Consider the following 21599-nt stretch of genomic DNA (forward strand, 5'->3'; position numbering starts at 1 on the left):
TACTGTTTCCTGGATGTAGCAGCTGGAAAAGTTTGTGTTTCTGGTGACTTGGGTTCCCAATGATCCTTCAGGCCCTTTCTACACACCTGTCTTTGTAAATGTCCTGAATAGTGGGAAGTTCACATCTACAGATGCACTGGGCTGTCCACATCGCTCTCTGTAGAGTCCTGCGATTGAAAGAAGTACAATTCCCATGCCAGGCATTGATGTAGCCAATCAGGATGCTTTCAATTGTGCCCCTGTAGAAAGTTCTTAGGATTTGGGAGCCCATAACAAACTTCTTCAACCATCTGAGGTGAAAGAGACGCGGCTGTGCCTTTTTCACCGCACAGCTGGTATGTACAGGCCACACAAGATCCTCGGTCATGTGTTTGCCAAGGAACTTAAAGCTGTTCACCTTCTTGACCCCAGATCTACTGATGTTAATAGGGTTAGCCTGTCTCCATTCCTCCTGTAATCCACAACTACCCCCTTTGTTTTTGCGACATTGAGGGAGAGGTTGTTTTCTTGACACCACTGTGTCAGGGTGATGACTTCTTCTCTATAGGCTGCCTCGTTATTATTTGAGATAATGTCAATCGATGTAGTGTCATCAGCAAATTTAATTAACAAATTGGCGTTGTGGGTGGCGACACAGTCATGGGTATACAGAGAATAAAGGAGGGGGCTTAGGACACAGCCCTGAGGGGCACCTATGCAGAGGTGAGGGAGCCTACTCTTACCACCTGCTGACAACCTGACAGGAAGTCCAGGATCCAGCTGTGCAAGGCAAGGTGAAGGCCAAGGTCTCTGAGCTTCTTGTCAAGCCTGAAGGGATTTATGGTGTTGAGTATTGAACTATAGTCCAAGAACAGCATTTTCACATAAGCATCCTTCTTCTCCAGATGTATAAGGGTGGTGTGTTAAGCTATGGCTATTACATCATCTGTTGATCAGTTGTGACGGTAGGTGAATTGTAGGGGGTGCAGTGTGGGTGGTAGCATGCTGCAGATGTAGTCATTGACCAGCCTCTCAAAGCATTTGCTTATTATTGAGGTTATTACAGATGCAGGTGTCATCTATAGACTGCAATTCAGCTACTGGAGATCAAGTGAGGTGTGGCCTCTGTCGGATGAATAGCTTCTTATTAGTTCTGAACATCAGCTCCACTCCTGCAGGACTGATGTACAGCATTGTAGTAATGGGAAGAAAATTCAAAACTCAGAGGTGTAGCAGAACTTCGAAGTCCTTGTTCAGGATTCCCTAAAGGTTAACTTGCAAGTTGAGTTGGTGGTAAGGAAGGCAAATGCAATGTTATCATTCATATCAGAAGGAGCAGAATATAAAAGCAAGGATGTAATGCTGAGGCCTTATAAGTCTTTGGTCAGACCACACTTGGACCATTGTGGGCAGTTTTGGACCATTTATCTAAGAGAGGATGTGCTGACATTGGAGAGGTTCAAGAGAATGATCCTAGGAATTAAAGAGTTAATGTATTAGGAACATTTGATGGCTCTGAGCCTGTACTTGCTGGAGCTTAGAAGAATGAGGGATGATTTCACAGAAACTTATCAAATATTGAAATATGTAGATAGAATGGATATTGAGAGAATGTTTTCTGTAGTGGGGGACTCTAGGTCCAGAGGGCACAACCTCAGAATACAAGGACATCCTTTTGGAGCAGAGATGAGGAGGAATTTCTTTAGCCGGAGGGTAGTGAACCTGTCGAATTCATTGCTACAGATGGCAGTGGAGGCAAAGTAATTGGGTATATTTAAAGCGAAGGTTGATAGGTTCTTGATTAGTAAGGCCATTGGGTTAGGGGAGAAGTCAAGAGAAGGGGGCTGTGAGGGATAATAAATCAGCCATGATGGAATGGCAGAGCAGGCTCGATGGGCCAAATGGTTTCATGGTCTTATGATGGAGTCAAAGGTTTTAATAGGTCAAAAATGTTCTTGTGTAATGGTGGTTGTTGCTCCCTACAATTCTCATAGAGTTATCATATTCTCCTGTGTAACTTTTTGGGCAAAGTCCATGTTGTGATTTGACGAACATACCTTATAACATTTTGAATATACTATAAACTAGACTGACAAGGAGCGATATTAATTTTGCAATAACATTAATGAGAGATCATTAGTTCAGTGTCACATGTTCTACATTACAACAAGGTCCATATCTACCCCCAAGTTTGACCAGTTCCTATGATGATGAAGGCTACGATCACTCTTCAATGGTTTTTAGGAATAAGCAAGACAAACAGTTTTGTAATTACCATTTATAAATACCATTTGAGTTATAGCTGAGGTGTTAAAGTAACAACTTACTTATAGTGTATTTTTAACATGGTAAAATATCCCATCATGTTATTTAAGGAGAGTTCACAGGGAGATACTTATGCAAGGATTATTAAGAGAACCACTCTTCAAAAGATAAATTAACAAAAGACTTCTCCCCCATTCACGCAATCAGCCTAAGGTCAGGGGAAATGTTACAAGTAGTGGATTATTAGAGTTCATTCAGAAAGCTTGGCTCCAGTGTGACTGAAACTGGGTTAAAAATGAACTGATAGCAAAAGAAACTTCCATTTCCTTATAGAGCACTTGAAAGCCAAGCAAAGTAATTGCAGTAGAACTAGATGACCATAACATCTCATCAATATTGGAGAGGACAGTACAGTGGTATAGCACAATCACTTTACTGCGCCACCGATCACCGGTCCAGGTTTGATTCCCTGTAAGGCTGCTGCCTGTAAAGAAGTTGTTTATTCTCCCCGTGACTGCGTGAGTTTCCTGTGGTGCTACGGTTTCTTTCCACATTCCATTAGGGTTAGTAAGTTGTGGGCATGCTACGTCAGTGGCAGAAGTGTGGTGACACTTGTGGGCTGCCCCCAGCACTTTGCTTGGACTGTGCTGGTCATTGACATAAATGACACATTTCACTACATGTTCAAAGTTCAAAGTTCAAGCCCACCACTCCTATGCCAAACCTTATGCCTATCTATACTAGACCATGTCCTCCTATTCCTCTCCTATTGTGGAGATTGTCTAATTTCTTCTTGTATCTAACTTCTCCACTTCTTTTGGCAGAACATTCCAGATATCAGCATCACTTTGTGTAAAACATAGCCTACAGATCTCCTTTAAAACAACTTCCTCCCATCTTCAAGCTATGCTGTCTTGTTTTTCATACTCCTACCAAGAGAATAGTTTAGCTATCTACCTTAACTGTGCCATTCATATGCAGTATCTATCATATCATCCCTCAGCCTCCTTCACTCCAAAATAAACAAGTCTTGCCTATCCAATCTCTCCTCTGCCTGAAGTCCTCCAGCCCAGGCAACATTCTGGTGATTCTCCTCTGCATTCTCTTCAGCATACTCACAACGTTCCTATGGCATGGCAAAGAAAAGTGCACCCAATGCTCAAAGTATAACTGAACCATAGTTAAGGAAAGTTGTAACATAGCATCTCAATTCTTACATTCTATGTCACAAACAATGAAGGTGGACACATTACCGGCCTTCTTCATCTCTCTGCCAATCTGTGTTGCTGCTGTCGGGGGAGTTATGAAGCTGAGCACTATGTGTCTGTTTATCGACCTTCCTTTGAGCCCAACCACTAATTGCATGTGTCCTATCTCGACTTCACTTGTCAAGTGAGTTGCTTTGCACTTCATGTGATTAAATTCCATCCACCTTTCCTTAGACAACCTTCCTTGCTAATCACAGTGCCAGTAATGTTTGTGTCATCTCTAATGCCAGTGACCTGGGTTCCAATCCTATCATTGTGCATAGGGAGTTTGTACACTCTTCCCGTGTCTGCGTAAGATTCCTCTGGGTGCTCCAGCTTCGTTCCATATTCCAAAGATGTATGGATTAGTAAGTTAATTGGTCACAGCGACAGCATGGGTTCATTGGGTCAAAAGGGCTGGTTGCCGTGCTTACAATTCACTGTTTAGGCCATTTAAACACTGGCCTAGATCAGAGGTGAGAGCCAATTTCACTCACTCTCTGTGATCTTCGCTCCTTCTTCAGGGTGCTGGAGCCTTTCACTGTTCTGCTGTTGAGTCAATTTAAATGCTGGCCTAGACAGACTGAAAAGACAAGGGTGTTGGTCGGAATGAGAGCCTATTTCGCTTGTTCTCTGTGGTAGCTATCTCAGTGGCGCTGAGGCTATGAAGACTGCCCCAGCTGCTGTACTCCGTGTCCACTAATATGTTGAATTGATAAGTAAGGCTTTGGGCCTCGTCCGGGGTTCAGATTATGACAACTCAATTTTTGGTTTGGAATGCTGTTGTTGATCGCTTCAATTGTTTGCATGATCAAAATTTCTTTTTTCTTTCTCTTGCATATCCAGTGTTTGTCTTTTACTTTTCTATTTTCATTTTTTTTTAATTGGGCTCTTTCAGGTTTCTTGCTTTGTGCTACCTGTCAGCAAGCAAGTCTAAAGGTTGTATAATTTATACATTCTTTGATAATAAAAGCAAGCAAATCTCAAGGTTGTATAACTTATACATTCTTTGATAATAAAAGCAAGCAAATCTCAAGGTTGTATAACTTATACATTCTTTGATCATAAATGAATCTTGATTCTTGAATCTTGAAATACCTCTTCTATTCACATCCAGGTCATTAGTAACCATTACAAAGATCAATAGTAACAGCACCAATCCCTGTGTATTCACTAGTCAGCATCTTCCTATGTGAAAAACATCCTATCTTCTGCTTCTATCACCAAACTAAGTTTAGATCCAATTAGCCAGCTCACCTTGGACCCCATGTGCCTTAACCTTCTGAATAAGCCTACAATTGCCCCATAACCCACTTGAACTGGTCTCTATTATTGATATTCCTTTTGTCCTATCCATCTTTCCTGCCTTCTTCTCTCTCCACAGATGCTGCCTGACCTGCTGAGTATTTCTAGAATCTTCTGTCAATATTTTCCACCTTACCTCCTTTCAGCACACCTTAAGGTCAGGTCCTTAATTACATCGGTCTATTCTGAATTAAACAGAGCATCTGCTGTTTAACACATGACCCAGCCAGCTATCAAAGACAGAGCAATTTGGTATTCCATTCCACCAGTTTTAAGAAATAATTTATCATAAGATCTCAAAATACAGTCACTAAAAACAATATTTACTCAGCCATTCCTTAATGGCTATTCTTGAGATTAGCAGAGAGCTGGAATCATGAAAATATAAATATCAGAGTAATTCATTTTGTCACAAGTTCCACCCTATTCCTATAAATATGCTTCCTGCAACCAATGAAACTCAGTAGAGCTGTGCAGATATAAAATAGGAACAATATCATAAGCTTCACAGGATTCAAAAGCAGTAAAGCATGGACTTTGTGTTTCTTTATTTCATGATCACCCTGTCAGGTAAGTGACTGCAACTCTTCTTGAAATCATATTGGTATTTGATAATATGCAAGTTAGATTTTAGTATAACTAGGGACAATCAGAAGAGCTTGCATGTTGACAGCTAATTTAAATGGATGGAATATCTTGCGATCTCTATCATTCAATTTCTTCACCTCCTGTATATATTGTTTCCTAGAGAATTGGACATATCCAACCATGGAAACAAGAGGATCAGAATTAATGCCCTACATTTCTGGGTGTATGTATCAACTTGTACACAAATCAGCCATCATACTTTCTTCATTACAATATGACATGGTTGCAAATTGCTTTGGGATTTTTTGAAGATGATCCAAGTTTTCCTTATTTTCATCAGCTTTGTGCATCATCTACTCTAGATAGATGCATTTATATTTCCTTTTCAAATAATTAAAGCTAGTTTAAGCACGGGCATGTCCCAGCAAATGACAAAGCTTTATCGATTATCTATTTTTAAAATCATTTTCTATTTTTTAGTGCACGAAGTGGACTGTTACGAGCCATATTGTACTAGTATAAAGCCCGTTTGGAGACTGGACAAAAATTAATTGCAAAATGATATGAAGAATTGTGAAATTATCTACTTTTGCAGGAAGCAAAGAAAAGCAGAACATTCTGTGTATATTTTTAAGAGATGAGAGGGTAGTCAAAACTTGGAATTTCCAGAGATCTAAGTTGCCCCGTGTGTGAAACTGCTCCCATAATTAGAGAAATTCAGGGCCGAGGGAAGGTATTTACAGCAATTTGCAAGGATCGACAGATGACATAAGGAAAACTAATTTAGAGATTATAAAATTCAGGCAAGGATTTATGACCTGCCAGTAAGTCTCTCAGTCCCCATGAAAGCCCATACATTTAAAGGGTAAACTGAAACTGCTGAATAAAATGCAGAACAGGCTGTGAGCAAAACAGCAACAACTTTTTAAACATTTCAAAGTTCAAAGTAAATTTATTACCAAAGTACAAATACAGTATCACTCCATATACCACCCTGAGCTTAATTTTCTTGCAAGCAGTTACAGAAAATAGAAAGAAATTCAATAGAATCAATGAAAAACCACACAGGGCAGAGACAGTCAAACAACCAATCTGCAAAAGATAACAAATTTTGGAAACACAAAAAAAGGAAAATAATAATAATAATATTAATAATAGTATCTATGTAAACCTTCAGAAAGCCACAATACTAAACAGCACTAGAATACTCCAAAGTTCCTAGCAATTGAGAAATGAGCGTACTTGGCTATTCCTGTATCTCAGGTTTTACCAGCTTAAGTAGAGCTCAGCAATAAAAACATAACAGAGACAATAAACACCTTTGCTACATCTATATTAATGTATCCTTTCGACATGATATCTTGGTCTGAAACAGACCTGGAAAATTTACAAAGAAAAGTAAGAAGAAAAAAATGACAGATTTCAGAAAACGTTATGTACACGCTAATGCACTTAGATTAACACTACCTTTGACAGAAGGAGAAAGAGGAATAACAGATATTAAAAATCTACACAACAGTCAGATAAAACTTCTAAGAATATATTGTCATCAGTGAAAACAGGATTCAGCACTCCATGTGAACATAAGACCATAAGACAAAGAAGCAGAAGTTGGCCATTCAGCCCATTGAGTCTGCTCCGCCATTTTATCATGAGCTGATCCATTCTCCCATTTAGTCCCACTCCCCAGCCTTCTCACCATAACCTTTGATGCCCTGGCTACTCAGATACCTGTCAATCTCTGCCTTAAATACACCCAGTGACTTGGCCTCCACTGCTGCCCGTGGCAACAAATTCCATAGATTCACCACCCTCTGGCTAAAAAAATTTCTTCACATCTCTGTTCTGAATGGGCGCTCTTCAATCCTCAAGTCATGCCCTCTCGTACAAGACTCCCCCATCATGGGAAACAACTTTGCCACATCCACTGTGTCCATGCCTTTCAACATTTGAAATGTTTCTATGAGGTCCCCCCTCATTCTTCTAAACTCCAAGGAATACAGTCCAAGAGCGGACAAATGTTCCTCATATGTTAACCCTCTCGTTCCCGGAAGCATTCTAGTGAATCTTCTCTGTACCCTCTCCAACGTCAGCACATCCTTTCTTAAATAAGGAGCCCAAAACTGCCCACAGTACTCCAAGTGAGGTCTTACCAGCACCTTATAGAGCCTCATAATCACATCCCTGCTCCTATACCCTATTCCTCTAGAAATGAATGCCAACATTGCATTTGCCTTCTTCACCACCGACTCAACCTGGAGGTTAACCTTAAGGGTATCCTGCACGAGGACTCCCAATCCCATTGCATCTCAGAACTTTGAATTCTCTCCCCATTTAAATAACAGTCTGCCCGTTTATTTCTTCTGTCAAAGTGCATAACCATATACTTTCCAATATTGTATTTCATTTGCCACTTCTTTGCCCATTCTTCCAATCTATCCAAGTCTCTCTGCAGACTCTCCGTTTCCTCAGCACTACCGGCCCCTCCACCTATCTTCGTATCATCAGCAAACTTAGCCACAAAGCCATCTATTCCATAATCCTCTCACTTCCTCCAAACTAAAGGTGTAGCTATGGGCACCCGTATGGGTCCTAGCTATGCCTGCCTTTATGTTGGCTTTGTGGAACAATCTATGTTCCGTGCCTATTCTGGTATCTGTCCCCCACTTTTCTTTCACTACATCGACGACTGCATTGGCGCTGCTTCCTGCACGCATGCAGAGCTCATTGACTTTATTAACTTTGCCTCCAACTTTCACCCTGCCCTCAAGTTTACCTGGTCCATTTCCGACACCTCCCTCCCCTTTCTAGATCTTTCTGTCTCTGTCTCTAGAGATAGCTTATCCACTGATGTCTACTATAAGCCTACTGACTCTCCCAGCTATCTGGGCTATTCCTCTTCTCACCCTGTCTCTTGCAAAAACGCCATCCCCTTCTCGCAATTCCTCCATCTCCGCCGCATCTGCTCTCAGGATGAGGCTTTTCATTCTAGGATGAGGGAGATGTCCTCCTTTTTTAAAGAAAGGGGCTTCCCTTCCTCCACTATCAACTCTGCTCTTAAACGCATCTCTCCCATTTCACGTACATCTGCTCTCACTCCATCCTCCCGCCACCCCACTAGGAATAGGGTTCCCCTGGTCCTCACCTACCACCCCACCAGCCTCCGGGTCCGACATATTATTCTCCATAACTTCCGCCACCTCCAACAGGATCCCACCACTAAGCACATCTTTCCCTCCCCCCCCTCTCTGCTTTCCGCAGGGATCGCTCCCTACGTGACTCCCTTGTCCATTCGTCCCCCCCATCCCTCCCCACTGATCTCCCTCCTGGCACTTATCCGTGTAAGCGGAACAAGTGCTACCCATGCCCTTACACTTCCTCCCTTACCACCATTCAGGGCCTCAAACAGTCCTTCCAGGTGAGGTGACACTTCACCTGTGAGTCGGCTGGGGTGATATACTGCGTCTATATATTGGCGAGACCCGACGCAGACTGGGAGACCGCTTTGCTGAACACCTACGCTCTGTCCGCCAGAGAAAGCAGGATCTCCCAGTGGCCACACATTTTAATTCCACATCCCATTCCCATTCTGACATGTCTATCCATGGCCTCCTCTACTGTAAAGATGAAGCCACACTCAGGTTGGAGGAACAACACCTTATATTCCGTCTGGGTAGCCTCCAACCTGATGGCATGAACATCGACTTCTCTAACTTCCGCTAATGCCCCACCTCCCCCTCGTACCCCATCTGTTACTTATTTTTATACACACATTCTTTCTCTCGCTCTCCTTTTTCTCCCTCTGTCCCTTTGAATATACCTCTTGCCCATCCTCTGGGTCCCCCCCCCTTGTCTTTCTTCCTGGGCCTCCTGTCCCATGATCCTCTCGTATCCCTTTTGCCAATCACCTGTCCAGCTTTTGGTTCTATCCCTCCCCCTCCTGTCTTCTCCTATCATTTTGGATCTTCCCCTCCAACTTTCAAATCTCTTACTCACTCTTCCTTCAGTTAGTCCTGACGAAGGGTCTCAGCCTGAAACGTCGACTGCACCTCTTCCTAGAGATGCTGCCTGGCCTGCTGCATTCACCAGCAACTTTGATGTGTGTTGCTTGAATTTCCAGCATCTGCAGAATTCCTGTTGTTTATTCCATAATCCAAATCGTTGAATACAACGTAAAAAGAAGTGGCCCCAACACAGACCCCTGTGGAACACCACTGGTAACCGGCAGCCAACCAGAATAGGATCCCTTTATTCCCACTCACTGCTTCCTGCCAATCAGCCAACACCCTATCCACGTATGTAACTTTTCCGTAATTTCATGGGCTCTTATCTTGTTAAGCAGCCTCATGTGTGGTACCTTGTCAAAGGCCTTCTGAAAATCCAAATATACAACATCCACTGCCTCTCCCTTGTCTAGCCTACTGGTAATTTTCTCAAAAAATTGTAATAGGTTTGTCAGGCAGGATTTTCCTTTAAGAAAACCATGCTGAGTTCTGCCTATCTTGTCATATGCCTCCAGGTACTCTGTAACCTCATCCTTGACAGTCAACTCCAACAACTTCCCAACCACCGATGTCAAGCTAACAGGTCTATAATTTCCTTTTTGCTTCCTTGTCCCATTCTTAAATAGCGGAGTGACATTTGCAATCTTCCAGTCCTCCAGAACCATGCCAGAATCTATCGACTTTTGAAAGATCATCGCTAATGCCTCCGCAATCTCCACAGCTACTTCCTTCAGAACACAAGGGTGCATTCCATCTGGTCCGGGAGATTTATCAACCCTTAGACTATTCAGCTTCCTGAGTACTTTCTCTGTCGTAATTGTGACTGCGCACACTTCTCTTCCCTGCCACCCTTGAGTGTCCGGTATACTGCTGATGTCTTCCTCACTGAAGACTGATACAAAATACTCGTTCAGTTCCTCCGCCATCTCCTTATCTCCCATTACAATTTCTCCAGCATCATTTTCTATCAGTCCTATATCTACTCTCACCTGTCTTTTACTCTTTATATACTTGAAAAAGCTTTTAGTATCCTCTTTGATATTATTTGCTAGCTTCCTTTCATAGATAATCTTTTCCCTCTTCACAAGCTTCTTAGTTTCCTTTTGTAAGCTTTTAAAAACCTCCCAATCCTCTGTCTTCCCACTAATTTTTGCTTCCTTGTATGCCCTCTCCTTTGCTTTAACTTTTGCTTTGACTTCTCTTGTCAACCACGGTTGCATCCTTTTTCCATTCAAAAATTTCTTCTTTTTTGTAATATACCTATCTTGCATCTTCCTCACTTCTCGCATAAACTCCAGCCACTGCTGCTGTGCTGTCCTTCCCACCAGTGCCCCTTTCCAGTCAACTTTCACGAGTTCCTCTCTCATGCCACTATAATTTCCTTTACTCCACTGAAATACCGACATATACAATTCTGATAAGAAGTACACACCACTAAACTTAAATGAGAGCATAACCCAGGAAAATGAACAAATTATCATTGTTGAAGAAAAAGTTAACCAATGGTGGAGCATGACCTTCATGGAAGACATCCCCATGATCCTTGCAGATCAGATGTCGACAAGGAAGCGTTGAACGCCTGGCTCAGAATTGGGGACCTCTTCCCCGAAACAAAAGGATTCCTTGTGGTAATATAGGACCAGGTGGTTAACACACTCAAAAAAAATCAAAATTACATAATAAAAGACCAACAAATTCAAGATGATAAATGTAGAAAATGACGAGAAAAACAATAAACAATCCAACACGTTACAGGATCCTGTAGCAGTTTAATTCAATCTGATTACTTACACAGGCACAATCAAGTAGCAAATATCATTCATCAAAATCTTGCTTTAAAGTACAAACATAAAAAAATCATACCTTACGATAAATACAATCATGATCGAGCTTTCGGGTCAGAATACCACAAATTATATTACGACTGATCCATTATTATAGATAGGACAATCCGTAACAATACAGGATAAACAAGAAAGAACAACCTGCTTAATAGAATTAGCCATTCCAAACACATATTACCTACAGAAATCAATAAGTGAAAAACACCAGAAATATGCTCAATTAAAAGAGGAAATTGAAAGTCAAGACTTTTGAACATGAACAGGGTATACATTGTCCTGATAGCAATATCTACAACTGCTATCATCCCAAATGCACAACACAATAGCATTAAACAATTAGGGCTACACAGCAATTTCTATATAAATCTTCAGAAAGGCACAATACTAACCAGCACCAGAATAGTCCGAAAGTTCCTAATAATTGTGAAATGGGTGTGCTTAGCTCTGCCTGCACCTCAGGTTTTACCAGCTTGAGCTGAGAAAAAAGTGTTTTTGTAACAATAATAAATAAGCAATAAATATCAAGACCAGTAGAATCCTTAAAACTGAATCCATCGATTGTGGAATTAGTTCAGTGATGGGATGTGTGAAGTTATCCTCTCTGATTCAAGTCCCTGATGTTCCAGGGGTAATAACCAGTCCTAAAATAGATTTTTTATTTGTATAGCACTCTTAACGTAGAAAGCACCATGAGGCACCTCACAAGACTTAACAGCCAAGATGCTGACACAAAGCTATGGGATGAGATGTAAGAAGTGAAAGCAGAAATCCATTTTGCTCAGTTGTTCAGGTAGTATCTGTGGAAAGAACGAACATTAAAGTTTTAGCTTCTAGGTCTTTTGTCAGACATCTCTAGCATGGACACAAGAGAGGGCAATACACAAAATACCGTAGGAACATTTTGTGTCCTGAAATCTCAACTGTCCATTATCCTCCTTAGATACCGCCTGAGGTGTTGAGTTCCTCCAGTGTTTTGTGTGTTCCTGCTGGGGTAGAGCCTGACGTGTTAACTGCTTCATTGTCCACTGACACCTCCTGACCAGCAGAGTGGTTCCAGACCTTCCTGTTTATATTTCAGAATTCCATCATCTGCAGTGCTTCTTTTTTGGCTTGATTTTCCTCTGCTGATAAGGCATTAGGTAAATGAGCAAGGTGTGGGCGAGGGCGTCTTATGGAGAGCTTAAAAGAGGAGCGAGTTGGAGAGGAGTAGAAGGGCAAAAGGTTGAAGGCATGCCTGCAAGTATTAGAGGGGTCAAGAGGCTGTATTTGGAGGAGTGCAGAGATCTGGGTTGTTAAAGGGCTTGAGATTCTGGAGATGGGAACAAGGCAAGATAATGCAGTAAAACGAAAGCAAGGATGAGTACTTCGAAGATTCTGTTTAATAGAAAAGATCAGCAATTGCAAAGATGTCAGGTAATTGGAGCTTGGTGCGAGTTAGGACACAAGGACCAAAATTTCAAATGATCTTAAGTTCTCAAGTGAACACTCGGGAGTTATTAGACGGAAGAGGTTCTGAAGTTGCTGGAAATCTTGAGCAACACGCACAAAGTGCTGGAGGAAATTAGCAGGTCAGGCAGCTTCTGTGCAGGGAAATAAACAGTTGACATTTCAGGCTGAGACCTTTCATCAGGACTGGAAAGGAACGGGGCAGAAACAAGAGTAAGATCGCGGGAGGAGTGGGAGGCGTACAAGCTGGTAGGTGATAGAGGAAACGATGTGAAGGGATAGGTGGGGGAGGTGGAGAAGCTGGGAGATGAGGTGGGGAAAGGTAAAGAGCTGAAGAAGAGATCAGTGGATCATGGAATAAAGGGGAGGAGGTAGGGAACCACAAGGAAGTGATAGGCAGGTAATGAGGGTGGGAGAGGAGAAGTGAAGGGATGAATGGGTAACCAGAACAATGAATGAAAAATGGGGGAAATAAGGGTGGGGTGTAATTACCAGATGTTAGAGAAATCAGCACAAAATGTAGGCTGTTTATTCCCCTCCATTGACGCTGCCTGACCTGATAAGTTACTCCAGAATTTTGCATGTGCTACTGAGTTATTAATCTGTTACAATTTTTATGCTTTAACATGTTCATTATATGTTCACATTGAACAGTTGCAAATGCTACTCTAAGAGGACCACAAGTAGTAAATGGAAATGAGGGAGAATCAGTCCAGATTACCTGTACCTACCACATGTTTTTCCGCAACTATCAGAAATACTGGTGCAAAGGCAAGAATAGGTCAGCCTGTACCATTCTGGTAAAAACTCAAGGCTCTGAGAAGACAATCTCTGAAGGCAGGATAAGCATTAAAGATGATAAAAGAGTCGGGGAGTTTACAGTCACCATGGACCAGCTAACTCTGAATGATCAAGACATGTATTGGTGTGGAATTATCAGATTTTTGATGGACCTGCAAATTCCTGTAAAACTGGACATCTTTGAAAGTAAGGCTTGAATATACTTCTGTAATTATTAATGTTTTTTTGCATAGACTGCTGTATGGCTTAATGCATAATTTGCTAAATTGTTCAAAGCTTTCAACAGAATTGCATTGTAGATATGGGCAGAGAAAGGGCAGTTCATATTTAATTTGAAAAGTGTGAGGTGTTGTATTTGCGGAGGGCAAACTTAAGGGGAAAGTACTGAGAGAATGGCAGGACCTTAAGACCATTGATGCACAGTGGGATCTTAAGGTCAAATCCATTGCTCTTGTAAGTGGCAACATCAAAAGATGCCACAGCAACGTAGCAGTTAGCATGACGATATTACAGCCTGGGGTGTCAGAATTCAGAGTTTGATCCCAGGGTCCTCTGTAAGGACACTTTTTGTGGGTTTTCTCCAGACCTCCCAGATTCCTCCCACAGTCCAAACATGTACTGGTTAGTAGGTTAATTGGTCATTGTAACTAGTCCTGTGATTAGGTTATGGTTAAATTGGAGTTGTCGGGGGTTGCTGGGCGGTGCAGCTCAAAGGGCCAAAAGAACTATTCCATGCTGTATCTCCAAATAAAAATAAATAAACAGGGCGGTAAGTAAGGCATTTGGCATGCTTGCCTTTAGCAGCTGGGGTATTGGGTATAAAATTCAAGAAATCATGTTGCAGCTGTATGAAAGTTTGGTCAGGCCACATTTGGAGTTAGTGTTCGGTTCTGGTTGTCCCATAACATTAAGGGTGGAGAAGATTTGGAGAGGGTGTCTGGGAAGTACACCATGATGCTGACAGCATAAGTGGATATGAGCTATAAGAGAGGCACCTAGCATCTGGGTAAAATAAAGCTCACCCTGTACATCTCCCCTAAACTTTCTCCCTTTAGTCTTAAAGCTATGCCTTCTACTATTTGACATTTCTCTCCTGGGAGAGACTCTATCTACCCTATCTATGTTTCCCATAATTCTATAAACTATCAGATCTCCCCTCAGCTTTCGGTAATCCAGAGAAAACAATTCAAATCTGTCCATTCTCAGGTTATAGCTCATATCCACTTATGCTGTGAAAGGTGGTTGTACAAGCAGACATTATTCGTTTGTTTATTACGTGCCGTGTTGTAAGACAGAGGCGATCATGGTCCTTCCATGACCACAATTGTTCTTGGCAAATTTTCCTACAGAAGTGGTTTGCCATTGTCTTCTTCTGGGCAGTGTCTTTACAAAGCTCTTCAGCGATTGTCTGCCTGTCATCAGTGGTCACATAACCAGGGCTTGTGATACGCACCAGCTGCTCCTATGACCATCCACTGCCTGCTCCCATGGCTTCACGTGATTCTGATCAGGGGGCTAAGCAGGTGCTACACCTTGCCCAAGGGTGACCTGCAGGCTAGCGGAGGGAAGGAGTATCTTACACCACCTCTGGTGGAGACATGTTTCCACCCTGCCACCCATAACATGAGAGCGATATTTAAGAGGCATTTAGACAGACATATAAACATGAAAGGAAGGGAGGAATATGGATCATGTGCATGGAAGATGCAAGTTCTTTCATTTGGCACCATAGCACAGAAACAAAGGAATGAAGGGCCCTTTCATGTGCTGTACTATTCTAAAAAATAAATAAAAATCTATTAAGCAATTAAACTATATCCTGTTGATATTAGTTTCATGCCATTATATTTTATATACAGTACTTGCTTAGTGCAAAGTAAATGGCATGGATTATAATGAACATTTACCTGCACAAGCACCTAACAGATATTTCCCTCATTTCTAACAGGTCATCAGTTACTTCCTCCAGTCACAGATAACTTATCAGTGCAGGAAATCAGGTAAAAGCAAAATCTTTATAAAATTATACCTTACAAGCACTTGCTCTATATCTGCACAACTGTAACGATGAATAATATTTTACTGCTGTGCATGGGATGATTAATGATTCTTTGAGGATCTACAGGTCAAAATCAGACTCCAAATAAGGATTTATTATCACTGCCTTGTGTGATGTAAAATCTGTTGCTTTGCAGCAGCAGAATAGAGCAAAGACTTAAAATTAATATAATTTACAAAATAAATAAATTGCGCAAATAAAAGGAACAATGAAGTAGTATTCTTAGGATCATGGACTGTTCAGAACTCTGATGACGAATGGAAGAAGCTGTTCCTAAATCACTGAGTGTAGATCTTCACGTTCCTGTAACTTCTCCTTGATGGTAGAAATGAGAAAAGGCCATGTCCCTGATGGTGAGTGATCTTAATAAAGGATGCCACTTTCTTAATGCGCCACCTCCTGAACATGCCCTTGATGGTGGGGAAGGTTGTGTCTGCCATTGAGCTAGTTGAGTCTACAACCCTCTCCAGCCTTTTGCGATCTTGTGCATTGAAGCCTCTATACCCGGGTGTAATGCAACCAGTCAGAATGATCTCTGCTTTACATCTATACAAATTAGCAAATCTTTGTTGATATGCTCAAACTCCTAATGAAGGAGAGCCTTCTTTGTAGTCACATTAATGTGTTATGCGCAGGATAGAAGCTCGGAGATGTTGACATCCAGAAACTAGAGGCTGCTCACTTTTTCCACCACTACTAGTCTCCTCAATGTGGATTGGTATGTGTTCTCCCAATGCTCCGTTCCTAAAGTCCACAATTAATTCCTTGGTTTTATTGACATTGAGTGCAAAGTTGTTACAACACCACTCAGCCATCAAATCTGTCTCAATCCTGTATGCCTCCTTGTCATCATCTGGGATTTTACCAGCAGTGGTGTCATCTGCATTAGGAAATTGAAGATTTATTTTAAACCATTTCAGAGTCAGATGAATATTATTGATCATGCAAAAATGTAAAATGGGTGCTAGGGAATCAATGTGCTGAATTTCTCCTGCTGATGCCTATGCCCTAATGTTATAAGTAGAGCTACTAGGACTTGATGTTTCAATCTCTATGGTAAGTCGGCACTCTCGATGTTGGCAGTGGGCTTGGATAATGTAGACACTACCAGTGCTTGCTGAAACTAAACCATGAAACTAGTGCAGCTTGCTGGTTTCAGATGATCTACAGTTTAATTTCGAAATCCCCGCGTTGCTGTCAGTGGGACAGTAGCGGTTACTTGAAAAGGAAACCAAAATTGCCGAGAGACTAATTGAGCGACTCAATACTGTATTGCCACACCTCCAAATAACAGTGTTCCAAGTCAAAAAAAGCACGTTCAATCCTTTATTACAAAACCAGCAAAGGCGAACGATTTTATACAGCGAGAAACAATATTAATGATATAAGCAACTACGCAGTCAACAAAAAATATCCAAACCCTGCTCAGTCTCTATCTCTAACTAAACTAACAACACAAAGGGTGAATAGGTGACTGTGCTCATTTGTTTGTACCACACCCGACCCACAAGGAAAATTATCATAACCCAAAATAAAACGCTTACACGGATAAGTGCCAGGAGGGAGATCAGTGGGGAGGGATGGGGGGGACGACTGGACAAGGGAGTTGCGTAGGGAGCGATCCCTGCGGAATGCAGAGGGGGGGAGGGAAAGATGTGCTTAGTGGTGGGATCCCTCCTGGCACTTATCCGTGTAAGCAGAACAAGTGCTACACATGCCCTTACACTTCCTCCCTTACCACCATTCAGGGCCCCAAACAGTCCTTCCAGGTGAGGCAACACTCCACCTGTGAGTCGGCTGGGGTGATATACTGCATCCGGTGCTCCCGATGTGGCCTTCTATATATTGGCGAGACCCGACGCAGACTGGGAGACCGCTTTGCTGAACATCTACGCTCTGTCCGCCAGAGAAAGCAGGATCTCCCAGTGGCCACACATTTTAATTCCACATCCCATTCCCATTCTGACATGTCTATCCACAGCCTCCTCTACTGTAAAGATGAAGCCACACTCAGGTTGGAGGAACAACACCTTATATTCCGTCTGGGTAGCCTCCAACCTGATGGAATGAACATCGACTTCTCTAACTTCCGCTAATGCCCCACCTCCCCCTTGAACCCCATCTGTTACTTATTTTTATACACACATTCTTTCTCTCACTCTCCTTTTTCTCCCTCTGTCCCTCTGAATATACCCCTTGCCCATCCTCTGGGTCCCCCCGCCCCTTGTCTTTCTTCCCGGACCTCCTGTCCCATGATCCTCTCGTATCCCTTTTGCCTATCACCTGTCCAGCTCTTGGCTCCATCCCTCCCCCTCCTGTCTTCTCCTATCATTTTGGATCTCCCCCTCCCCCTCCAACTTTTAAATCCCTTACTCACTCTCCCTTCAGTTAGTCCTGACGAAGGGTCTCGGCCTGAAACGTCAACTGCACCTCTTCCTAAAGATGTTGCCTGGCCTGCTGCGTTCACCAGCAACTTTTATGTGTGTTGCTTGAATTTCCAGCACCTGCAGAATTCCTGTTGTTACCAGCTGTAAGGAGTTTGTACAATTTCCCCGTGACTGTGTGGGTTTCCCCAGGTGCTCCAGTTTCCTCCCACATTCCAAAGATGTACCGGTTATTAGATTAATTGGTCATTGTAAGTTGTTCTGTGATTATCCTCAGGTTAAATAGGTGGTTTGCTGGCGGATTCAGCTTATTGGGCTGGAATGGGCTGGTCTGCACTGTATCTCTAAATAAATAAACGGGCACAATCAAATGGCAGAGTACACCCGATAGGCCAAATGGCCTATTCTGCTCCTATCTTTAATGATCTATGGCCTTCTGGGAATTTACCAGTCCCTAAAAATTAATTTAATGTATGTGGATAGGGTATTCTTATGACAACACTTTTGGCCCTTCAGATCCATGCTGACTCCTAGGGAGGCAATCTCATCAATCTGGTCCCCTCTCTCTTTCCCTGTACCCCAGCTACATATTCTCTCTCACAAATGTCTATCAACTCCCTTTGAATCTTTTTAACATTAACCAACACTAAGGGGCAGTTTACAGTGTTCAGTTTGCCAATCAGTAAGTCTTTTGGTGATGGGAGGAAACCAGATCATTTGGGGAAAGGCAACGTGGAAACTCCACACAAAAAGCACCCAAGTTCAGGATTGAATGTGGGCCCATGGAAATGGGAGGTACCAGCACTAACTGCTCCACCATCACGTCACAAGGTAACATTATCTGTTACTCTGTACAAAGAAAGCATGAAAGAGTCAACTTCACCTCACAGACCTTCTGTTTATTACACTGTGCAACATAGGCTGCAGCAGAGGTTTGGAAGCAAGGCAGTAATTACATTGCATCACTGATCTGGGAAATCAGGGGTTCAAATTCCAGCAAATCAGACAGACAATGTATACTTATTTAATTAACTACATTAATTAAATAGATATAGAAAATAAACTAATATCAAAAAGATTTTTTTGCATGAAAACACATCTGGTTTATCAAAGTCTAGGGAAGGAAGTCTGCCAGCCTTAAATAGTCTGGTATATGTATGACTCAGTACTCAAACCAATGGGTTTGACTTGTAATTTTCCACTGAAATGGTTTAACTCTTTGCATGACCTTTACATCTACCTTAGGGGTTCCCAACCTGGGGTCCATGGACCCCTTTGTTAACCGTAAGGCTCTAGAGCATAAAAAAAGTTAAAATAAATATAATATAAAATAACTGACCAACAACATAATAACAAACCAACAGCATAATGAGCCTACAACGTAACAGGCCAACAGCATAATGAGCCTACAACGTAACAGGCCAACAGCATAATGAGCCTACAACGTAACAGGCCAACAGCATAAAGGGCCTGCAACATAACAGGCCAACAGCATAACAGGTCACTAACACCACAACTATCTTGCAATCAAATACAAATATCGGTTCACACATGTCATAAATGTTTTTGATTAAACTAGCTGCCTCTTTCCTCACAGGAAAAATAATTCCAAATACCATTTCATATGGAGCATTTTACGTTGGATCTTCTTTGTCATTCTTCTTCTCTGGGGTATAGTGGCCATGAGAATATAGACAAAGAAAACCTGGTAAGGTTTCTTTCTAATTGATTGTTTCCGTACTTACAGGTTCATCCTTAAGAACATCTAAGAGCTATTCTTTGAAAACATCTTCATAAATACTTCTGAAATGAAAACACAACACTGTAAATAGACCATAGACCTTGGAAGTAAGCATTTGCCAATTATGAAGTACCAATGGCGTTTAAATTGTTTCTATTAAAACAATAGTTTCTCCAAAGTTTAAATCGCATGCAATGGACTGAATACACTCCAGCTATGCCTATGCCATGAATGATTCCATATCTGTGTTGATCAAAATGAGGGAGCACTTTGCTGTGAAACAAATCCTCTTTCCTTCTTCTTTGATTACAGCTTGACATAACTAATGTGTTTTTAATGCCTCCAACTGCAGACTTACCGTGGACTTAGAACAAAGATCATAGAACAGTAGAGCACAGTAAAGGTCCTTCAGTCCATGATGTTGAGACGATCTTTTAAAATACTCCAAGATCAATCTAACCTTTCCCTCCCACATAACTATTTTTCTTTCATCCATTAGTTTAAGTCTCTCTTAAGTGTCCTTAAAGTATCTGTCTGTACGAACATCCCTGGCAGTGTGTTCCATGCACCCACCCCCATTTTCTATGTAAAAAAAACATACCTCTAACATCCTTCCTACTACACTTTTCTCCAATCACCTTAAAATTAAACCCTTTTCTATTAGCCATTGCCACCGCGGGAAAAAGGTGCTGGCTATCCACTCCATCTATGCTTCTTGTCATTTATAAATCTCTAGCAAGTTACTTCTCATCCTCCTTCACTCCAAAGAGAAAAGCCCTAGCTCACTCAACCTTCCCTTATAAAACGTGCTCTCTAATCCAGGCAGCATCCTGGTAATCTCATCTGCACCCTCTTTAAAACTTCCACATCCTTCCTATAATGAAGTGGCCAGAACAGAACACAATACTCCAAGTGTGGTTTTATGGAGCTTCATCATACTAATGAAGGCTTATGCCTTCTTAACCACCCTAACAACTTGCAGGGCAACTTTGAGGGATCTATGGATATGCACAGCAAGATCTCTCTGTTTCTTCATAGTGCTAAAAGTCTTGCCTTCAGGTTTGAACCTTCCAAAGTGGATCACTTCACACCTCTCTGGATTGAACTCCATCTTTCTTTTCTCAGCCCAGCTCTGTATTCTGTCTATGTCCTATTGTAACTTACGACAAACTTTTACTCTACCCAACACCACCAACTTTATGTCATCTGCAAAATTTTCTTGTAAAACTTTCAATAGGATTTACAGACAGGCTGTCAGTTCCTTGACCTGCTGGGTATCTTGCACTCTCTGATTTTATTCATTAACACAATAGTGCCTTTTAATCAGCATGTGCTTAAATTAATGATTGTTAAGGGGAAATTGATGGAACACAAAGCTCGCATTCTGCTTTGCAAGATATGAGTCATTCTTTGTTTTTGTCTTCCAGGTTGTAAGGGTCTGCTACATTACACAGTTGCTCCATATCTCACCAACACCTTCAAGACTATACAGCCAACTAAAGAGCAAGAACTATCCTCGACATGCTCGGATTCACCACGCACACATCATGGACTGGCGCACTGATGCTGTGCTGTCAAAACCGCTGATCATCTTGCTGTGTCTCTGCTCCCCAATACTAGGGAAATACAGCACACAGGGAAAATGTTGCACACTGGTGTCTTGCTGTGTAAAATGGAACTTCCATTAATCTCAGTTAGACCCATAGCTGGGGGCTGGAAAGCAGAAATGGTGGGGAACCAGTCTGTAAGGAAAGTCCAGGGCTACAAACCTACCACCATGTATTTTAGCTTCAATTACACTTAAGGGGACTCCTCAAGTTGTGATGACCACCTTTTGGATTTATTGTAGGAAGCAAAGGAACTTACTTCTCTAAGAGTAAGAGAGCCAATGCTGGTCTTCTCAATAGGAGCATCAGTGTAGTTGGTCCCCACAGCT

General features: G+C 41.9%; 1 protein-coding gene across 1 annotated transcript; it reads left to right on the forward strand.

Moving 5' to 3' along the window:
- The first annotated feature begins 5326 nt into the window (after positions 1 to 5326).
- On the forward strand, positions 5327 to 21599 carry LOC140210062 (CMRF35-like molecule 5). Its single transcript, XM_072278835.1, has 5 exons — positions 5327 to 5366; positions 13333 to 13665; positions 15428 to 15479; positions 19520 to 19630; positions 21091 to 21599. The coding sequence occupies exons 1-4, from the start codon at positions 5327 to 5329 to the stop codon at positions 19614 to 19616; spliced, it is 522 nt and encodes a 173-aa protein (XP_072134936.1). The 3' UTR covers positions 19617 to 19630; positions 21091 to 21599.

The sequence above is a fragment of the Mobula birostris genome, chromosome 14, assembly GCF_030028105.1.
Source record: "Mobula birostris isolate sMobBir1 chromosome 14, sMobBir1.hap1, whole genome shotgun sequence".
In the NCBI taxonomy this organism is placed as follows: Eukaryota; Metazoa; Chordata; class Chondrichthyes; order Myliobatiformes; family Myliobatidae; genus Mobula; species Mobula birostris.

Coding starts and splice junctions, on each gene's coding strand:
- LOC140210062 (XM_072278835.1), top strand. CDS start 5,327: ATGGACTTTGTGTTTCTTTATTTCATGATCACCCTGTCAG. Junction 5,367..13,332: donor TTTCATGATCACCCTGTCAG/GTAAGTGACTGC, acceptor CACATTGAACAG/TTGCAAATGCTACTCTAAGA. Junction 15,480..19,519: donor TTATCAGTGCAGGAAATCAG/GTAAAAGCAAAA, acceptor CTTTCCTCACAG/GAAAAATAATTCCAAATACC.